The sequence below is a fragment of the Erpetoichthys calabaricus genome, chromosome 7 (assembly GCF_900747795.2).
Source record: "Erpetoichthys calabaricus chromosome 7, fErpCal1.3, whole genome shotgun sequence".
Lineage (NCBI taxonomy): Eukaryota > Metazoa > Chordata > Cladistia > Polypteriformes > Polypteridae > Erpetoichthys > Erpetoichthys calabaricus.
The window spans coordinates 196916037-196934845 of record NC_041400.2 but is presented as its reverse complement, the minus strand read 5'-3'; the positions used below and the strand labels follow the sequence as shown (position 1 = coordinate 196934845).

At 45.8% G+C, this 18809-nt stretch overlaps 1 protein-coding gene across 2 annotated transcripts in view; it reads left to right on the top strand.

Moving 5' to 3' along the window:
- pigg (phosphatidylinositol glycan anchor biosynthesis class G) overlaps positions 1 to 18809 on the top strand; it is a 1234979-nt gene that overhangs the window by 96127 nt on the left and 1120043 nt on the right. For both annotated transcript variants that reach the window (XM_051929903.1, XM_028805895.2), the window contains exon 4: positions 14413 to 14601. In XM_051929903.1, coding sequence (XP_051785863.1) covers positions 14413 to 14601 — 189 coding nt within the window. The remainder of the gene's footprint in view (positions 1 to 14412; positions 14602 to 18809) is intronic.

Here is an 18809-nt window from a genome sequence, read left to right as displayed (position 1 = left end):
AAAAACTAACAGTACGACCACTAAGGGGTGTTGCAGCACCCCAAACCCCAGACACAATTCTCTGCATTGTAAAGAGATTTATTTTTACAAATACCTTCCAAAAAGGCTTCTGTGTATATATAAAATCCAACGTCTGTCTGTCCGCTTTTCACGAGAGAACTACTTAACGGATTTCGATGGGGTATTTTTCTAGAACTTGCTTGAACATTCCGGTTCATTTTGCGACTTCTCTCATCGTGCTAAGTATCGGAGTTCTCTTGCAGTGCTGATTTATTTGCAGGAATCCGAGAGACAGGGGGCGGGCTGAAGGGAGTGGGTGGTGCCCTCCTCACTAACGTGCCAGCCTTGGAGTGTACCTGGCCTCCACTTTGCTAGCGAACGAGAGAACTACTTAACGGATTTAGATCGGGTATTTTTCTAGAACTTGCTTGAACATTCCAGTTGATTTTGCGAATTCTCTCATCGCACTAAGAATCATAGTTTGGTTGCGGCACCGATTTATTCACGTAAATCTGAGGAGAGGGAGAAGCGTGACATCAGGAGTAGGGAACCGGGCAGGGCCCTCTTCACTCATGCGCCAGCCTCCGTTGGAATCGATCTACCTGTCTCCACGTTTTGGAGCGGACCTTGTCTCCACTTAGCTAGTGATACCTGTTTGATTATTGATTTTTTAAGTTTGTGCTGTTTCACTACAATGTGGGGGACAGCTAGTCTTTAATGAGCACCATCGCAATACAATTCTTCTCCTTCTCTTTTCTTCTCTCCTTAAACTCCTTCAAGTGAGCTTTGTCCTTCTTAGATGAGGTCTGAGTGGCTCATTTTACCTTGGATCTGAGAGTACTTCCAGTGCCGGGGGATATCCTGTTGGAAGCACTTCCAGGTCAGCCATTGATGTGAGTGGTGTCATCATGCCAAGGTCAAAAGAGCTCTCTGAAGTCCTCCAAAAGAAGACTGTGGATGCCTAGGAGTCTGCCAAGAGTTTTCAAAAGCACTTTTCATGCCAACTGTGCCTACAGATTGAGTATGCAGCACAATTCCTGGTCTCAACTCAGAAGCCTTACAAAGTAGGGAATCATTAATCTCGGCAGCTCCCCCTGGTGACTCCCACAGAACCCAATAGGGACTACAAGTCCCAGCATGCCCTGCAGGTGTGTGTGTGGGAATCCTGACCCAGAGGTGCTGCTATCTAGCATAACAATGGAGCCTGTAGCCCTGATAGGTTCTCTCCCCCTGTCCTTCCATCACACTGGACGCCAACCTCTTGCCTGCCTTTGTGATTGGCCATTCAGTATAGCGGCCTGCCGGCCAGGTAATAAATCCCGCACCATCCCAGGTTGGGATGCCAGTCCATGCCTGCCATCCATTACAACAGCCATTCAGATTCGACTCAAGTCCATAGACCCCTAGGCCTGATGATGTATTGGACACCTGTCAGCAAAAAACAATTAAAGACGTGTTGTCCAAACCGAGTGTCGCTGTTTGCTGGTATTTTGTAGAACATCAAACCCAGTCTACTAACTTCATAGCGTTAGCCGAGCTGTGAGTGGACACCACATCATCTACACGACGTTAACCCATTGGGAGATAAGTGTGTTTTACACGAAAGCACAAACACCAAGACATGCTTTAGTATAAAGGAAAACAGAGTCGTGTGCAAAAGTAAGTACACCCCATGGGAACTGTTGACTCTCTTAACACATTAGAACATTCAATCAGCAGGTGACTGACCTGAACAAATGACCTAAGGAATTAAGGAAGGAAATGCAGCATTCACTCTCAAAATGCCAAAATGAACCAAAATGGAGATTTGTCACGTGGATAAAGTAAGTTGACCACTTCCAGTCCATCAGATCAGAATCAGGTGAGGTGCCAATGAGCAGAAGCTCCTTAGGGAGTCTGCAGGTGGGCCGCCTGGAAGTCGCGAATATTGAGGGTCTGAAGCTGTCTTTGCTGTTGACATGGGTGATGTCTTCAAGCCAAGATATCAAAGGAGCTCTCTAAAGTCCTCAGAAAGAAGGCTGTGGATGCCAAGAATTTTCAAAAGATCTGCAAACTCATGCCAACTGTGCCTGCAGACTGAGTATGCAGCACGATTCCTGGCCCAGGCTCTGGTCTCGTCACATCTGGACTACTGCAGCTCTCTGCTGGTGAGAGTACCGACGTGTGTCACCAACGCTGCTGCAGATGATTCAAAATGTCGTGGCACGTCTGATGTCCAAACAGCCGCGGTGGGCACATGTCAGTCCTCTCTTCGGGTCACTGCGCTGGCTTCCTTTAGTGGTGCGTATTAAGTTAAGTGATGGCTTGCCTAGAGCAGGGGTATCTAGTCTCCCCAGTCGCTGCAGGCTTTCATTAATTCCCTTTTCTTAACTGGTGTCCCGTTTGTGCTGCTAATAAACTTCTTTTGAATTCATTTTAGTTGACCTGTTTTTTAGGATTTGTTCCTCTGAATTCCTTCATTTCTTTCCTTCGATGGCACCAAACAGAAGTAAAATGTGAAGTGAGTGAGCCAACAGAAGACCACCTAAGTCAGGGCCTCAAACTCCAACCAATTTCACTCCAACCAGTTACTCAATCAGGCGCCGAGTCTCGTCGTTCTTTAAACTCGCTCTTTAATTCCGTGGCTTGTTGCTGCTCTCATTGTACAATGGCAGACATTTCTGAAATTGTTGATGTTCTTTTCTAAGAGCTCTGGTCAGATGTTTTATGGACATGAGGAGGTCAGCAGTCCTGAGACCTTCATCTTTCTTTATTCTCAGATATTGTACAGGGTGAGCCAAAAAGAAGTACCGCATTTCAAACGTTTATTCTACAAAAACGCTACAAGATAAAATCAATTTCATTACAACACAAGAAAGGGGATGCCAAATAGATCTTTTTCTTATGTTTTGAAAATAACGTCTTTAAGGCGGTGGCCATCATTAGCGATACACTCTTTGAGATGATTTCTGGACACTCTCGTGACTCGATTGGCCATTTCAAGGGGAATAGCGGCGATTTTGTGGCGAGTAGCGTCCTTGAGGACTTCAAGGTTTGGAGGTCGGTGTGTGTAGACCTTCGACTTGAGAGGAAATCGCACAGAGCGAGATCAGGCCACCTGACATCGCCGCACAGGGAGATCAGCTTTCCCACAAAACTTGTATGGATCTCCGCACAGGCCGTATGAGCTCCAGGCGTCCACCACATCCATGTCTTCCATTTCTCTAACATTTCAATAGATAGATAGATACTTTATTAATCCCAAGGGAAATTTACATTCTCCAGCAGCAGCATACTGACAAAGAACAATATTAAATTAAAGAGTGATAACAATGCAGGTATACAGACAGACAATAACTTTGTATAATGTTAACGTTTACCCCCCCGGTGGAATTGAAGAGTCGCATAGTGTGGTGGCGGAGGAATGATCTCCTCAGTCTGTCAGTGGTGCAGGACGGTGACAGCAGTCTGTCTCTGAAGCTGCTCTTCTGTCTGGAGATGATCCTGTTCAGTGGATTCTCCATGATTGACAGGAGTCCGCTCAGCGCCCGTCGCTCTGCCATGGATGTCAAACTGTCCAGCTCCATGCCTACCATAGAGCCTGCCTTCCTCACCAGTTTGTCCAGGCATGAGGCGTCCTTCTTTTTTATGTTGCATCCCCTGCACACCACTGCGTAGAAGAGGGCGCTCGCCACAACCGTCTGATAGAACATCTGCAGTATCTTATTGCAGATGTTGAAGGACGCCAGCCTTCTAAGGAAGTATAGTCGGCTCTGTCCTCTCTTACACAGATCATCAGTAATGGCAGTCCAGTCCAGTTTATCATCCAGCTGCACTACCAGGTATTTATAGGTCTGCACCCTCTGCACACGGTCACCTCTGATGATCACGGGGTCCATAAGGGGCCTGGTCCTCCTAAAATCCACCCCTAGCTCCTTGGTTTTGCTGGTGTTCAGGTGTAGGTGGTTTGAGTCGCACCATTTAACAAAGTCCTTGATTAGGTTCCAATGTGACGTTCTGTAGTGACGGTCACCGTTTGCTTCTCCCTCCTCAAACCAGTAAGGGCCTACAATGCCAAATTCTGCCACGGCGCCCCAAACTGTAACCCGTGTGCTCACTGTGCGGAGGTCTCTGATGAAGTTCACCAGGGTTGGTTTCAGCCCAATAGCTAAAGTTTTGCTTATTTACACAACCATTCAAACAGAAATGTGCCTCGTCGCTGATGTCACATGACGATGGCATCTCAATGAACGGTTTGCAGAATGTCGGCGCACAACTCTCTACGGCTCTCCCAATCTCTCTCAGCGCGTTCCTGCATTGCCATCATTGTGTATGGATGGAAATGAAGGTCCTCATGCAAATCAAAGACGTGTTGGAAATGCCGAAGGCAGAAGCGCGCTGAGCGTCTAGCAGACTGCACAATGGATGCCCTTACAGCTTGGATGTTTTCAGATGTTCGTAGAGTCCGAGGACAGCCTGCAGATTTTCTGTTTAATGTTGTACGCCCGTCTGTCTAAATTTAGAATCGTTATCTGATTTGGGACGTCACTTTCAGGAGGAATGCTGAAGTGCGTTTGGAAGGCGTGTTGCGTAGTGATGATGGATTTGTCGTTTTTTGATGAATGCTTCGACAGCGAAAGCAACAGTGCGCACAGGACCAAGGCGTGTGGCCGACTGAAAACTACAAGGCATCGCCTAGCAAAGGGCCCCCAGCCACCCCAACCCTCTTGCACAGTGACCTTGAGAGATGAGGTACTTCATTTTGGCTCACCCTGTATGATGGTCACAGTTAGCTGGTCGTGTTTTGGCTCATTTTGTATCTCGTTATTGTTTGGCTGCTGATGAAGGAAAAAGAAACAATGAAGGGGTCTGCGTCTTCAAGAACAAGTCAATTCAAATGAATTCAAAAGAAGTTAATTAGCAGCACAAACAGGTCACTAATTAAGAAAAGGGTTAGAATGAAAACCTGCAGCCACTGTTGTCCTCCAGGACCGAAGTTGGGGACCCCTGGCCTAGAGAGTAGTTAGAAGGTCTGCCTCTATATGTGTATGGAGACACTTGGGAGGTCCGCTCATGTCTGGTGATGCCACCTCTGCGTGGTGTCAAATGTCAGTCCAGACTCTCTTTCATGGCTGGTGGAACAAGCTGCCCACCTTCATTCGAAACTCGGACCCCATCAATGTGCTGAAGAAGGTTTTGAAGGCCCTCTTGTTTGGTGAAGTTGTGTTTGCCTCATCTTGACTCTGTTAGGTTCTCGTAATTAAGGACATGTAAGTTGCTGGAATTTTGTTTGGGGTTCTTCGCTTGTGATGGTTCCTTTTTCTCCTTTTCTCTTCCTTCTCTTCTCCTCCGCTCCTCCTGACTCTGGCTCTCCGAGTAGTGGCTAGCTGTCTCCTTTTATAAGGCACCCAGAAGTGCTTGAGGTATTTGACCTACTTCCAGGTGTGGCGTAAGAACGGCCCATAAGGGCTCCAACTCCAGATCCATTGGAACTCTGCAGGAGTCCGAGGCACCGCTGCCACCTAGCATTCTGGGGGAGGTAACACTCTAGACACGCTCTCTGTCCTGCGTGGAGACGTCCCGGCCGCACACTACATTAGAAACAAGTGCTGAAAACCCTGATTCACAAAGGGGATCAGAGCACTCCTAGCTCCTAGACGAGAGTAGGCCTGTGTCAGTGCCCACCAGACGGACAGAGCGGCCGAAGACCAAATCTTCATAGACAGACAAGCAGAGACACACAGAGTGTGATTGGTTTCTCACTTCCCTTGCACACACATCTCTCCGTGCTGCACCCTCGTGCACACACCTCACTTTTCAGCCAGCCACACTTGAAAGGAATTGTGGGCAATTAATCCCCACCAGTATGTGAGAAGATCATCGAGCTGTGATAAGCGAGGATTAGCCCCTTGCTCTTATGGAGTGGCACAAGATGGCGGTCGTGCGGAGAATGATGACGCACAGCTAAATGGTAAACGTAGGCCAAGAGCAAGTCACGAGACACCATGGGGTCGGCGCAGTAAGCGGTGGTAGGGTGGGGCGTTGTCCTTCATTTCTTTCAATGGGAAACAGTTGATTGGGATTTGGTGATGGAGGCTGTATGGTGACGGCTATTGTTCTTGCGTGAACTTTCTCGCATGTTATTTTTCTCACGAGTACGTAACTCACACATTAGGCTTAGGTGAGATAAATACAAGAGAAAAATCACGTGAGAAAGTTCAGGTGAGAACAATCAACCGTACCGGTCTGTGTAGTGAATTTAAATGTTACTTTTTATCTGACCCTGACGGACCCCCTGAAATCCATCCATGGACCCCCTAGGTTGTCCACAGACCTCAGGTTAAGAACCCCTGTGCTGAGAAGACAAGAAAAAACTCCCAAAAAACAAACAAAAAAAAAACCATGTAGGGAAAAAGAAAATGGAAGAAATCTTGGGAAAGACAGTTTGGAGAGAGACCCCTTACCGGGTAGGTTGAACATGCAGTGGGTGTCATAAAAGGGGGGTCGATACAACACAGAACACAAGTAATCGTCAGTACAATATAATAGTCCAATAGGAATATTACAAGGACAGAGCAGAATTCAACAGTAGATGATATGCCATAATAGGATTTGGGTTTCTTCAGAGTCCTGGAGACCTCGGCCATCAAGCCGCCTCCCCCTATTGGCCATTCCACAGCTGAGTCAGCCAATCCGATTAAAGGACCCGTCTACCTGACAATTCCTGTGATCCTCCATCAGAGCTGACTTTACCTTAGGTGGGCAGTGGCACCAAGTGCCACATTTGAGTACCAAGCAATAGCAAAGAGGACACCAGACGCTGTGTATCTGCACATTCAATTGGAGAGTCGGCTCCACCTGCAGTCCTCCTCCCTATGGAGGTTCTAATCATAGGAACTCCTGATTCTGATTGATGGATTTCAAGTGATGGAGGGGACAGACTTTTTTTTTTAACCATGCGACAAATCATTTAGATCAGGGGTGAGCAACGTCAGTCCTGGTGGGCCACAGATTTTTGTTCCAATCCAGTCTCTTGATGAGAAGTCAATTATTGCTGACAAAGCCCTTGCAGCTCAAGCAGCATTTTAAAGCTTCATTTTGGTGGTCTCACTTGTTCACGTTTCTCACACTTCATTTCTTATTTTAGTCTTAATGAAGCTGCACCCCCTGTTTCAATGGCTCCTTATTAGTCTTAAGATGCAAATGACTGAGGAGCCAGCAGGTCCCCCGCTACCATGTCACCCTTCACACCTGTGTGTCGTCCTCGTGAACTAAGGTGAGGCCTCCATCAGTCACAGGCGGCTTTGGAAAAGTGGGCTCTACTTTCTGTTGCTTGCTGTTGTTTTTGTTGACTGAGGAAACTGATACAGGAGTGGCCATCTGTGTAGAACATCACGCCAGGGAGACCAAAGACAAACGGATTTAATCTTTTCGTGAGACTGCTCAACATGTGCCCATGGGATACCCAGGATGGGGTGGACAGCCATGTGGCCGAGGTCACCTGGACTGTGACTGTGTCCGTGTCCCCAATGCAATCTGCACTAATTGGCACTTTTTGCTTTCTTCTCCTCCATTGTTGGCTGGCTGGCTGGCCACATCTCAGTTACAGTTACTCCGTTATTTTTAATGTGGAAGGAGTATAGGAACCTCATCAAGGACTTTGTTAAATGGTGCAACTGAAACCACCTACAACTGAACACCAGCAAAACCATCAAGCTGGTTTGTGGATTTTAGGAGGACCGGGCCCCTCATGGACCCCGTGATCATCAGAGGTGACTGTGTGCAGAGGGTGCAGACCTATAAATACCTGGGAGTGCAGCTGGATGATAAACTGAACTGGACTGCCAATACTGATGTTCTGTGCAAGAGGGGACAGAGCCGACTATACTTCATTAGAAGACTGGCGTCCTTCAACATCTATCAGACGGTTGTGACGAGTGCCCTCTTCTACACCGCGGTGTGCTGGGGATGCAGCATAAAAAAGAGGGACGCCTCACGCCTGGACAAACTGGTGAGGAAGGCAGGCTCTATTGTTGGCATGGAGCTGGACAGTTTGACATCTGTGGCAGAGCGATGGGCGCTGAGCAGACTCCTGTCAATCATGGAGAATCCACTGAACAGGATCATCTCCAGACAGAGGAGCAGCTTCAGCGACAGACTGCTGTCACCGTCCTGCTCCACTGACAGACTGAGAAGATCGCTCCTCCGCCACAATTTGTGACTTTTCAATTCCACCCGGGGGGGTAAACGTTAACATTATACAAAGTTATTGTCTGTTTTTACCTACATTGTTATCAATCTTTAATTTAATATTGTTATTATCAGTATGCTGCTGCTGGAGTATGGGAATTTCCTCTTGGGATTAATAAAGTATATCTATCTATCTATTGAAATGTTAGAGAAATGGAAGACATGGATGTGGTGGACGCCTGGAGCTCATACGGCCTTCGCGGAGATCCATGCAAGTTTTGTGGGGAAGCTGATCTCCCTGTGCTGTGGTGTAGGGTGGCCTGATCTCGCTCTGTGCGATTTCCTCTCAAGTCGAAGGTCTACACACACCGACCTCCAAACCTTGAAGCCCTCAAGGACGCTACTCGCCACGAAATCGCCGCTGTTCCCCTTGAAATGGCCAATCGAGTCACAAGAGTGTTCAGAAATGATCTCAAAGAGTGTATCGCTAATTTAATATTATTATTTATCAGTATGCTGCTGCGGAGTATTTGAATTTCCCCTTGGGATTAATAAAGCATCCATCCCATTTCATCTCATCTCATCTCAGTGTTCCTCCTCTGGACTTGAGGTGCTGCTTCAAGATGCCAGTCCACTTTGAGTGATCACCCGAATGGTCTCCCCAGGACTCTGCACCCACACCCAAGGCCTTCATGTCCCGCCGTAGCCCAGCTGTGGGCGGCCTGCTGTTCCCTTGCCTGACGCCAGCTGGCCGTAGAGGATGTCTTTGGGGATGCGTCTGAATCCACTTGCAGTGGGACCTCCAGAGCCTGATAGACCGGTTTGCCCAGGCCTGCAAGGACTTCAGGTGGACCATCAGTCTGAAAAAGTTCAGTGTGATGGGGCAGGATGTCGAGGCACTGCCAGTCATCATCATCGACAACTGTGACCTTTGGCAGCAATGATTCATAATGATGTCAGGTATCATCTTTGAGTCATCACTAAGTTTCCATGGTAGTAAAATCCAGTTTTTACCAACTGAGGCAAATTTCTAAACTAAAATCCTTTCCATCACAGAAGGACTTGGAAACAGTCATTCATGCCTTTATTACATCTCGACTAGATTATTGTAATTCCTTGTATGTGGGTCTGCCAAAATCTGCCCTGTCGCGCCTTCATCTAGTTCAGAACGCGGCAGCGAGATGATTTTTGATTTGGTAGAGAAAAAGGGATCACATCTCCGCCATTTTAGCCTCTCCGTCTCCACTGGCTACCGGTTGCATTGGTTTTAAAATTTTGTTGTTTGTTTTTAAAGCCTTGTGTGGTCTCGCTGGCACCAAAATATATCTGTGACCTCCTTCACCCCTATGTGCCACCAAGAGCACTGAGGTCATCTGGACGACTGCTCCTTGTAGTGCCAACAGGAGACCAAGCTTTCTCAGTGGTTGCTTTGGAATGACTTACCTCTTCACATCAGGTCTTCATCCTCGATCGAGGTGCTTAAAAGTCGGATTAAGTCCTATTTGTTCCGTCTTTCATTGTGTATGATGGGATTGTGGAGGATGTTACAGTTGGTTGTTTCATTAATCTGCTTTTGCATGATTGTTTGTATTGTGTTTATTTTAATGCTTTTTTGTACAGCACTTTGGCGCAACCTCTGCTATTTTAAATGTGCTTTTATAAATAATCTAATATAATCTGAACTAGAAGTCATTCATCTGCTCATCCACCATCAGCGACACCCTCTCCCTGGATGATGAAATCAACAAACGTATCGGGAAGGCTGCAGCAACTCTTGCCCACCTCTGAGAGAAGACACCAAACTGACAATCCAGACTAAAGATGGCCGTCTGCAGCTCTTGTGTGATCAGCACACTCCTATCTGGACAACATACGCCAGGCAGGAGAAACGACTTAACACCTTCCACCTCCTGGGCATCTCCTGGGGGTGACCCACCTCCCTGAGGTTCTGCTCCATGCTGGCTTACCCAGCATGCACACCCTGCTCGGGCCCCTCAGACCGCACTGGCTTGGTCACGTCTGCCACACGGATCCCCAGAGACATCTGATTTAATGCGATATTTGAAGGGAAACTCCAGAGAAATGACTCATCTGTTTAAGGCGGTACATCATTTGGATGACATCCTTGGAATGCAGAAAAAAAAATAAAATCTACAATCTAAGAATGACCTGACATGTGGGGTTAAAACGCTAACCAGCCGTGAAATTAGATCAGATCTGTTATTAGTAAGGATTGGTTTCAAATTTAGCAACTGGGGCAGAACAAACACCTCTAGTCACCACGACCCTCCCTGACCAACGCTGCTTACCAGAGCTTTAGATGATGTGACGGAGGGCACCGCGTCCGCTGTCCCTGGGTCTTTATTCAAGTAGACCCTGCTTACCTGAAGGTCTTCTGTCTGTCTGTTCCAATGTGTGGGAAAAGTCAACCGTTTCCACGGGGTGTCCTTACTTTTTCACATGACTGCATACAAATCATCTGTAAAGCAGAAGACATGTAACATCTGAACAGAAGTCTGCATCCTCAGGTCAGGTCAAGACCTGCCAGCTCAGGTCATTCTGTAACCTGTTTAACCCAGACCAGGGGAACAGGTGGCACTGGAGCCTATGCCAGCTAGCATAGGGTGTAAGGCAGGAACTAACCCTTGTGACAGATAGGTGGCGCTATCACTCCTTTGAACCCTCTGATCAGACACCAGATAAAAGTCCAATTCTTGACTTTATTATAATAGGGTTAGGGCACCAAGCACCCTCCACTCCACAATACTCATAAATCACTACAATTCTCAATAAACAGTAACAATCCTCCACTCCCAGACGCGTTGCCACCCTTCCTCCCAACTCAGCTCGTCTGTCTGGGATCTCTCTGTCTTTTATAGTTCTCGACCCGGAAGTGCTTCTGAACCCTCAGTCCATGTGACTTCCTAGCACTTCCGGGTCAGAGTTCTCATCCCAGAAGCACGTCATTTCCTCTGTCGCTGTGACTAAGGCGTACTTCCAGGTTATAGGTAAAATAGAAGTCTCTGGGCCTCCCTGTAGCGCCCCCTGGCAGCCCCAACGTTAGCCAGCAGGGCTGTACAGGAAAACTCCAATGTCCATGATGCCCTGTTGTAATTCGGGGCACCTCCACACCGCAGGGAGGGCTCCATCTGGCGGCCTGGGGGTATTGGCTGGGATGAATGGCCGGCCATATCCCACACCCTGGACAAGGCGCCAGTCCGTTGCAGGGTGAATGAACACACGCATACACTAGGCCCAAATTAAGAGTTTGCGGAGGCTAAAGCACTGAGGGCTGGCGGTCCTCAGTATTTCCAGTTTTAGGATGTAGACCAGAGTTTCTTAAACTACGGGTCACGTGATGTCACGATAATTGGGTCGTGCTGAGTCAAGAATTACAACTATACCGAATAAGAAATGGTCACACTGGGTCACCGCTTCCATGGCTGAAACAAGTCCTCTCCCCCACCCCACAGGACGACAATCAGCAGTGAAAGTCCAAGGGACTATGACATAAAGGACAATGGTGGGCGGTGATTCTCCAAGGGGGGGACACCGGGATGATGACTGGCACAGATTCTTTAGGGGGAACCCGACCACTATGGGATGTTTATCTGTGGCTGTTCTCCAAGGGGAAAGGACGTCGATTGGTGGTGATTCTCCATGAGGACCCCCCGCCACCCTGGACGGCAGCTGGAGGCCATTACCCAAGGGTAAACGGGATGAGCACATCACCCCAGTCTGAGCGTCACTACACTGGTTACCTGTGGCATTTAGAATTGACTTTAAAATCCTGCTGATGGTTTACAATCTATCTACAAAGCCTTCAATAATCTGCTCCATGCGATATCTCACCTTACACTCCAAATCATAACTTTAGATCTTCAAATGAGGGTCTGCTTAGAATTCTAAGAGCTCAACTTACAACAAGTGGTGAGGCGGGCGGCCTTCAGCTGTTAGGCACCTAAAATCTGGAATATGAGTTTACCGATAGAAATTTGCCAGGCTGATACGGTGGAGCACTTTAAAGTACTGCTAAAAACTCGTTATTGTAACATGGCTCTCTCATAGCTTCATTTTAGTGTAACCCTGATATTCTCTATGTGCGTTGAATTATCGTATTTATCATGGCTCTGCAATCCACACTAACCCCTGCTTTCTCTGCTGTTCCTTTTCTGTGCCCCCTACCACCTGATCAGGGCACCATGCAATCCCTCCGTTGATGGATTGAAGGCCAGAGGTCCACATGACCAGCATCATCATCTTAATTCTTTCACGTGAAGCCTGTAATCTATGAGGACTGACTGAGATCATTTATGTGAGGGCGGCTGGGGGATCTTGAGGCCTTGGAACCCCTGCAGATTATTTTATTTTCTCCGGCCCATCAGGATTTTTTTTACTGTATTCTTTGTTACTTAGTATTGCCTAACTAGACAAAGCGCCCATTTTGACAACGTAAGATGAAGCGGGCACGAGTTTGTGTCAGCAGTGTATGAAGAACAAATGATAAGTAACAAAGAAGTTGTTTTGTAATGATTGTAGTCCGCTTTACTCATTACTGTACAGGCTTGTACTGTTAGTTGATGAATTTTCCAGGCCTATAGTATAATATTGAATGATGAATGTTCCAGTACAATATGGAATAGTAATAAGTATAAGCACCACAAACCTGATATAGGTGTATTGAATGAATGCGTAATTAGGCCTCGAGCTGTAGTCGAAATGGCCTTTCAGGTTTCTAGAGCTTTAATTGAAGTCACCTTTCTCTTTGAATTTTTGCGGCCGTAAATCCACCACCTGCCGCGATTTTGGGATTGGATGTCGGTCTCGTAAGGTTTTTCGGGCAGCTGCGCAGAAGGCGACTGCACATTCGGCTTTGGACGGACGTGAGTGAGGAGGCAGGCGATTTATGTATTAAGATCTTATTTTTGTTTCATATAAACCTTTCCTTCTCCATCTTGTAAAGCACTCTGAGCTGCACCATTTGTATGAAAATGTGCAATAGAAATAAATGTTATTGTGTGGCGATTACGTGTCACGACCATACACAATAGGTAAAATTTATTTACCGTAGATACTCGCGTATTAGTCGATCTCACAGATAAGTTGAGTGTATTTTTAAGCCGGAAAATTACGAAATTTGTTATGACCTGCGTATAAGTCGAGGGTAAAACTTGACAGCTATCAGAGACAGAGGGTGACAATCAGCTGTTAATGGTGACAAAACTCATTGTCACGTCGCAGGCATTCCCTCTGTGCTTGGAGAAATGCTAGACTCGTTGACTCTGCAACTAATCCTTGTGTGTGCATGAGTTGCGAAATGTAAACAAAGGAAAGATGGCGTCGATATGTCGCAAGGGAGCGAAGCGAGTGCAGAAAAGAAAACACTCGGCAGACGATGTTTCGCACATTATCGCGGAGTCGGACTCTGATTTTTCAGAATCTGATTTTATTGACAGTGATCAGGCGATCGAGCAAGAGAGTGAGAAGCCGGCATCAGCTGATCGGACACCAGCCGATGCCACGCCAGCTGATCCGCTGACAGCTGAACGCATTCGCGCAGCCGATGCACCTACGGCAAGGTTCGCGTGGGAGGAATACCCAGACATTGATCCGTGGGAGCAGAACTGGCTACCGGACTTCACAAGACAGCATGGCTTGCTGTTGGACACGACAGATCACCCGCTGCTGGACTACTTCAGGCTGCTCTCTCCTGATGCTGCTTTTCAGCTACTGTCAGACGAGACAAACAGGTAGGCAGAGCAATTTTTTGAATCGCGGGCTGCGCTTGCATCGCATTGATAGCGTGCGTTGCCTTGGTTCTTTTGATTCCAAATCTGGTTGCACGTGGCAGCTAATGGTATGTTTGTTATCCAATACCTGCAAAAGCTAATGCTCAAATTCAAGTATTTCACAGTTTAAAGAATTATTTAATGAAATTAAAAAAAAAAACTAGCTAATTAGCAATAGTATTGCTGGCTTATAATTATTTCAAAGACCATGGGAAACGGCAGATGACCGGTGACTTAAGACCGTGAAGCGTTGAGTGTACAATGTCATTACCCAAATTCTATGGACAATTGTGTTGCCCCGCGGATAAGTCGACCCTATTTTTTTGAATGAATTTTAAGGCATAAATGTTTTGACTTATACACGAGTATCTGTGGTACTTTTTTGGGAATGTAAGAACTACTGATGTGGAGAAATGTCGGATTTTAACTTTCTCTTTTTTGTTTTTTCTTAAAGGTGGATAATAATATAACAAGGCATCTGGACTCTACTCTGAAAAGAGACGATTGGGACATGTTAATTCTTCATTACCTTGGCTTAGACCACATCGGTCACCTGAGCGGCCCTCATAGCACTCTGATTGGACCGAAGCTGACAGAAATGGATGACATCTTGAAGAAGATTTACACTTCATTGTTATCCAAGGTGAGTGCGAATACCAGGACTGACCGGCCATCAATATGATGTGTAACTCGCAGAGCGACTCTACAGAAATGATTTGAGGAGCGGGTTAGAATTCCACACTTGTAATCTATTAGGATGAAATTCTGATGAATGAATACTTTTACTAGCTAACCAAGAGTTTAACACAGCAGAATATTGTGACACCACTAGAGGGCGTACTATGGAAAATAAAAAGTCATGTACTAGCATAAATAGACATAAAAGTAATTAAGAGCTTCTATAAGCATTAAACTTTAATGTGAATTAGATATGTCAAGCAAATAGTTAAATAATAGCATCTGCCATATTTCTTTTTTAGCTGAGCTCAGAGCAAAACCACCAATATTGAGTAACTGAGAAAGACAGAACGGGAAGAGAATGTCATACAGAAACTACCTGAGGACAGAGAAGGGGGAACAGTTCATATCTATCTATCTATCTATCTATCTATCTATCTATCTATCTATCTATCTATCTATCTATCTATCTATCTATCTATCTATCTATCTATCTATCTATCTATCTATCTATCTATCTATCTATCTATCTATCTATCTATCTATCTAATCCTGCCTACTACTCTATCTACCTGAGGACAGAGAAGGGGGAACAGTTCATATCTATCTATCTATCTATCTATCTATCTATCTATCTATCTATCTATCTATCTATCTATCTATCTATCTATCTATCTATCTATCTATCTATCTATCTATCTATCTATCTATCTATCTAATCCTGCCTACTATGCTATCTATCTATCTATCTATCTATCTATCTATCTATCTATCTATCTATCTATCTATCTATCTATCTATCTATCTATCTATCTATCTATCTATCTATCTATCTATCTATCTATCTAATCCTGCCTACTATGCTATCTATCTATCTATCTATCTATCTATCTATCTATCTATCTATCTATCTATCTATCTATCTATCTATCTATCTATCTATCTATCTATCTATCTATCTATCTATCTATCTATCTATCTATCTACAGGGTGAGCCAAAATGAAGTACCCTATCTCTCAAGGTCATTGTGCGAGTGACTTGGGGTGGCTGGGGGTCCTTTGATAGGCGATGCCTTGTCGTTTTCAGTCAGCCACACGCCTTGGTCTGATGCCCACCGTTGCTTTCACTGTCGAAGTGTTCTTCAAAAATGATAATCCATCATCACTACGCAACGCACCTCCCGAATGCACCTCAGCATTTGGTGACGTCCCAAATCGGATAAATAATTCTAAATTTAGACAGACTAGTGTACAACGTTAAAGAGAAAATCTCCAGGCCGTCCTCGGAATCTACAAATGGCTGAAAACATCTAAGCTGTAAAGGCGTCCATTTTGCAGTCTGCTAGACGCTCAGTGCGCTTCTACCTTTGGCATTACGAACACGTCTTTGATTTGCACGAGGTCCTTTATTTCCATCCTTACACAATGATGACAGTGCAGGAACACACTGAGAGAGACTGGGAGAGCCGTAGAGAGTTGTGCGCCGACATTCAGCAAACCGTTCATCGAGATGCCATCGTCATGTTCTGTGTATTGTATTGTATTGTATTGACCCCCTTTTTTTGACACCCACTGCATGCCCAACCTACCTGGAAAGGGGTCTCTCTTGAACTGCCTTTCCTGAGGTTTCTTCCATTTTTTCCCGACAAGCATTAGAGAGTCGAGGCTAGGGGGCTGTCAAGAGGCAGGGCCTGTTAAAGCCCATTGCGGCACTTCTTGTGTGATTTTGGGCTACACAAAAATAAATTGTATTGTATGTGACATCAGCCCCGAGGCACATTTCCATTTCAGTGGTTGCATAAATAAGCAAAACTGTCACTATTGGACTGAAACTGACCCTGGTGAACTTCATCAGAGACCCCGCACAGTGAGCACACGGGTTACAGTTTTGTCAGAATTTTGCATTTTAGGCTCTTACGGTTTTGAGGAGGGGGGAGCAATGGTCACCGTCACTTCAGAACATGACATTGAAATGCTGGAGAACTGAAAGACATGGATGTGGTGGACACCTGGCGTGACAGCTCATACGGCCTGAGCGGAGATCCATGTAAGTTTTCCGGGGGAAGCTGATCTCCCGGTGCGGCGATGTTGGGTGGCCTTCATGTTCGGCTGATGCCACTCCGTGCGATTTCCTCTCAAGTTGAAGGTCTACACACGCCGACCTCAAAACCTTGATGCCCTCAAGGACGACACTCGCCACGAAATCGCTGAATGAGTCACATGAGCGTTCAGAAATCGTGTCAAAGAGCGTATCGCTAATGATGGCCGCCACCTTGAAGACATCATTTTTAAAACTCTGAACCAAATCTATTCTATATCCCCTTTCTTGTGTCGTAATGACATTGATTTTTTCTTGTAGTGTTTGTGTAGAATAAACCTTTGAAATGTGGTGCTTCTTTTTGGCTCCCCGCCGAATGCATAGTTGTCACTAATGACGAGCAGTAAAACGATATTTGAAGATGCCTGTTTTGTTCATTCATTCTAAAAAGCAGATTTGGCCGATCTTATTAACTAGCATGGCAGTTACAGTGTTGTTCGTTACATTTATAAAGAGTTGTTCTCTTTTAGCGCCAGGATTTCTTATTCTAATATTTAACACACTCGAGGTATTCAGGGCGCCAGTAGTCAAATACTGAAACCATTAGTTGGGTCTTCTGAGCCCCTTTTGCTGTGTAGGAAGTCGGTGATAAAGTAATGGCGTCAAAGTCGTCGGGGCTGAGAATTTTTATTGATGTGGTTTTGTGATACGAGGGTTCAGTTTTCGAAGTTTATTTTCAGGTTTTCTTGTTCGGTTTCTTTTTGTTTTGTGTAAATACTCACCCACCTGTAACTGAGGACCCCTACTGGAGAGTAAGTGCAAGTGAAGCGCAGTCGGCCCCCTTTTTCCTAAATTGTTTTGCAGCACATTAATAACTCGTACAGCTGAGCCCTGATGACTCTTTGAAACACGACTGGATGAAATATCGGGGCAGTTTAGCTTTTACCAAACCAAGCAGGCGGACTAAATGACCCTCGGATGTCCCCACGATTGTCGTCGCGGCTGTTTCAAGTGCCGTCATGCGTCCATTCATTTAGATATGGAGTGCCGGTCAGTGTGGCCTCTGTCTGAATGGCCCCAAAGAAGATGTCCCTGCCTTTCCCAGCAGGGTGGTTTCATTTTAGAGAGCTTCACATTTGTCGGTTGTTCCCAGCTTGGCTTTATAAACTTTTGTTCACATTCTTAATTGAAGGATGCCTGCCAACTTTAGAAAGTGTCGGCTGAGCAGAAAGGTTGACATTTCCCTTGGGTGAGGCCCGCTTATTAAGAGGCCTTCTTATTTTTCTCCTGCAGTGTCGCCTCAATGTCACACGGCTCAATTTAGAAACGTCTTGTAATGTTCTGCCGTAACGGCATTCTGACCCAGAAAAGGGAGTTTGGGGGGCTTTGAGGTCTTGAGGCCCTGCCTTCTGGTGACGCTCGTACTGTTTGTGCTGTCCTTTCAGACAACGGTGTGTAAGTGAAGCCTTTAAGTTGCGGCACTTTGAAATGAACGGCGTTTACCGAGGAGGAGACAAACGAACAAAGCTGTGACGAGTCTCATCGGCCCTCATCTGTGCTCTGCTGCAGTCTGCTCTGCGACCCGAGCCATTTTATAATACAAAGACTGACAAAATGGTTACTCAAGCTGGTAAATAAAAGTCATTTACAGGGGAGTAGGGGTGGTGTGGTGGTAGTCTGCTGATCCAACGTCCAGGGTTTGGATCCCACCACTTGGTCGTTACTCATGCCCCCCACCTGTTTGTGTGTCGGTTCATCATCTAAGATGTGCAGGTTACGTTCATTGGCGACTTTTAAATGGGACTGGCCCATCTGCTTAAGTTGTCCCGGGTTGAGCCCTTGTGTAATCGTTTTGAACAAAAACGTGGCTCTTAATACATAAGGTAGCATAAAAGGCCCAAAAAATATGGAAATGCTGTTAATTTATATTTACAATTTGACCTCCACTTTTATTATTTACTAGGCACACTTGGGGGTAACGTGATACAAAGACACCTATTACTGTCATCAGACCACGTTTCCAAATAACAAAGCAGTGTAACGCATTACAGTTGAAATCTTGTAGAATTAATAACAAAATAAGCAAACTTATATTTCAGTCACAACTTAAAGATTAAATGAACAAAAACATAAAC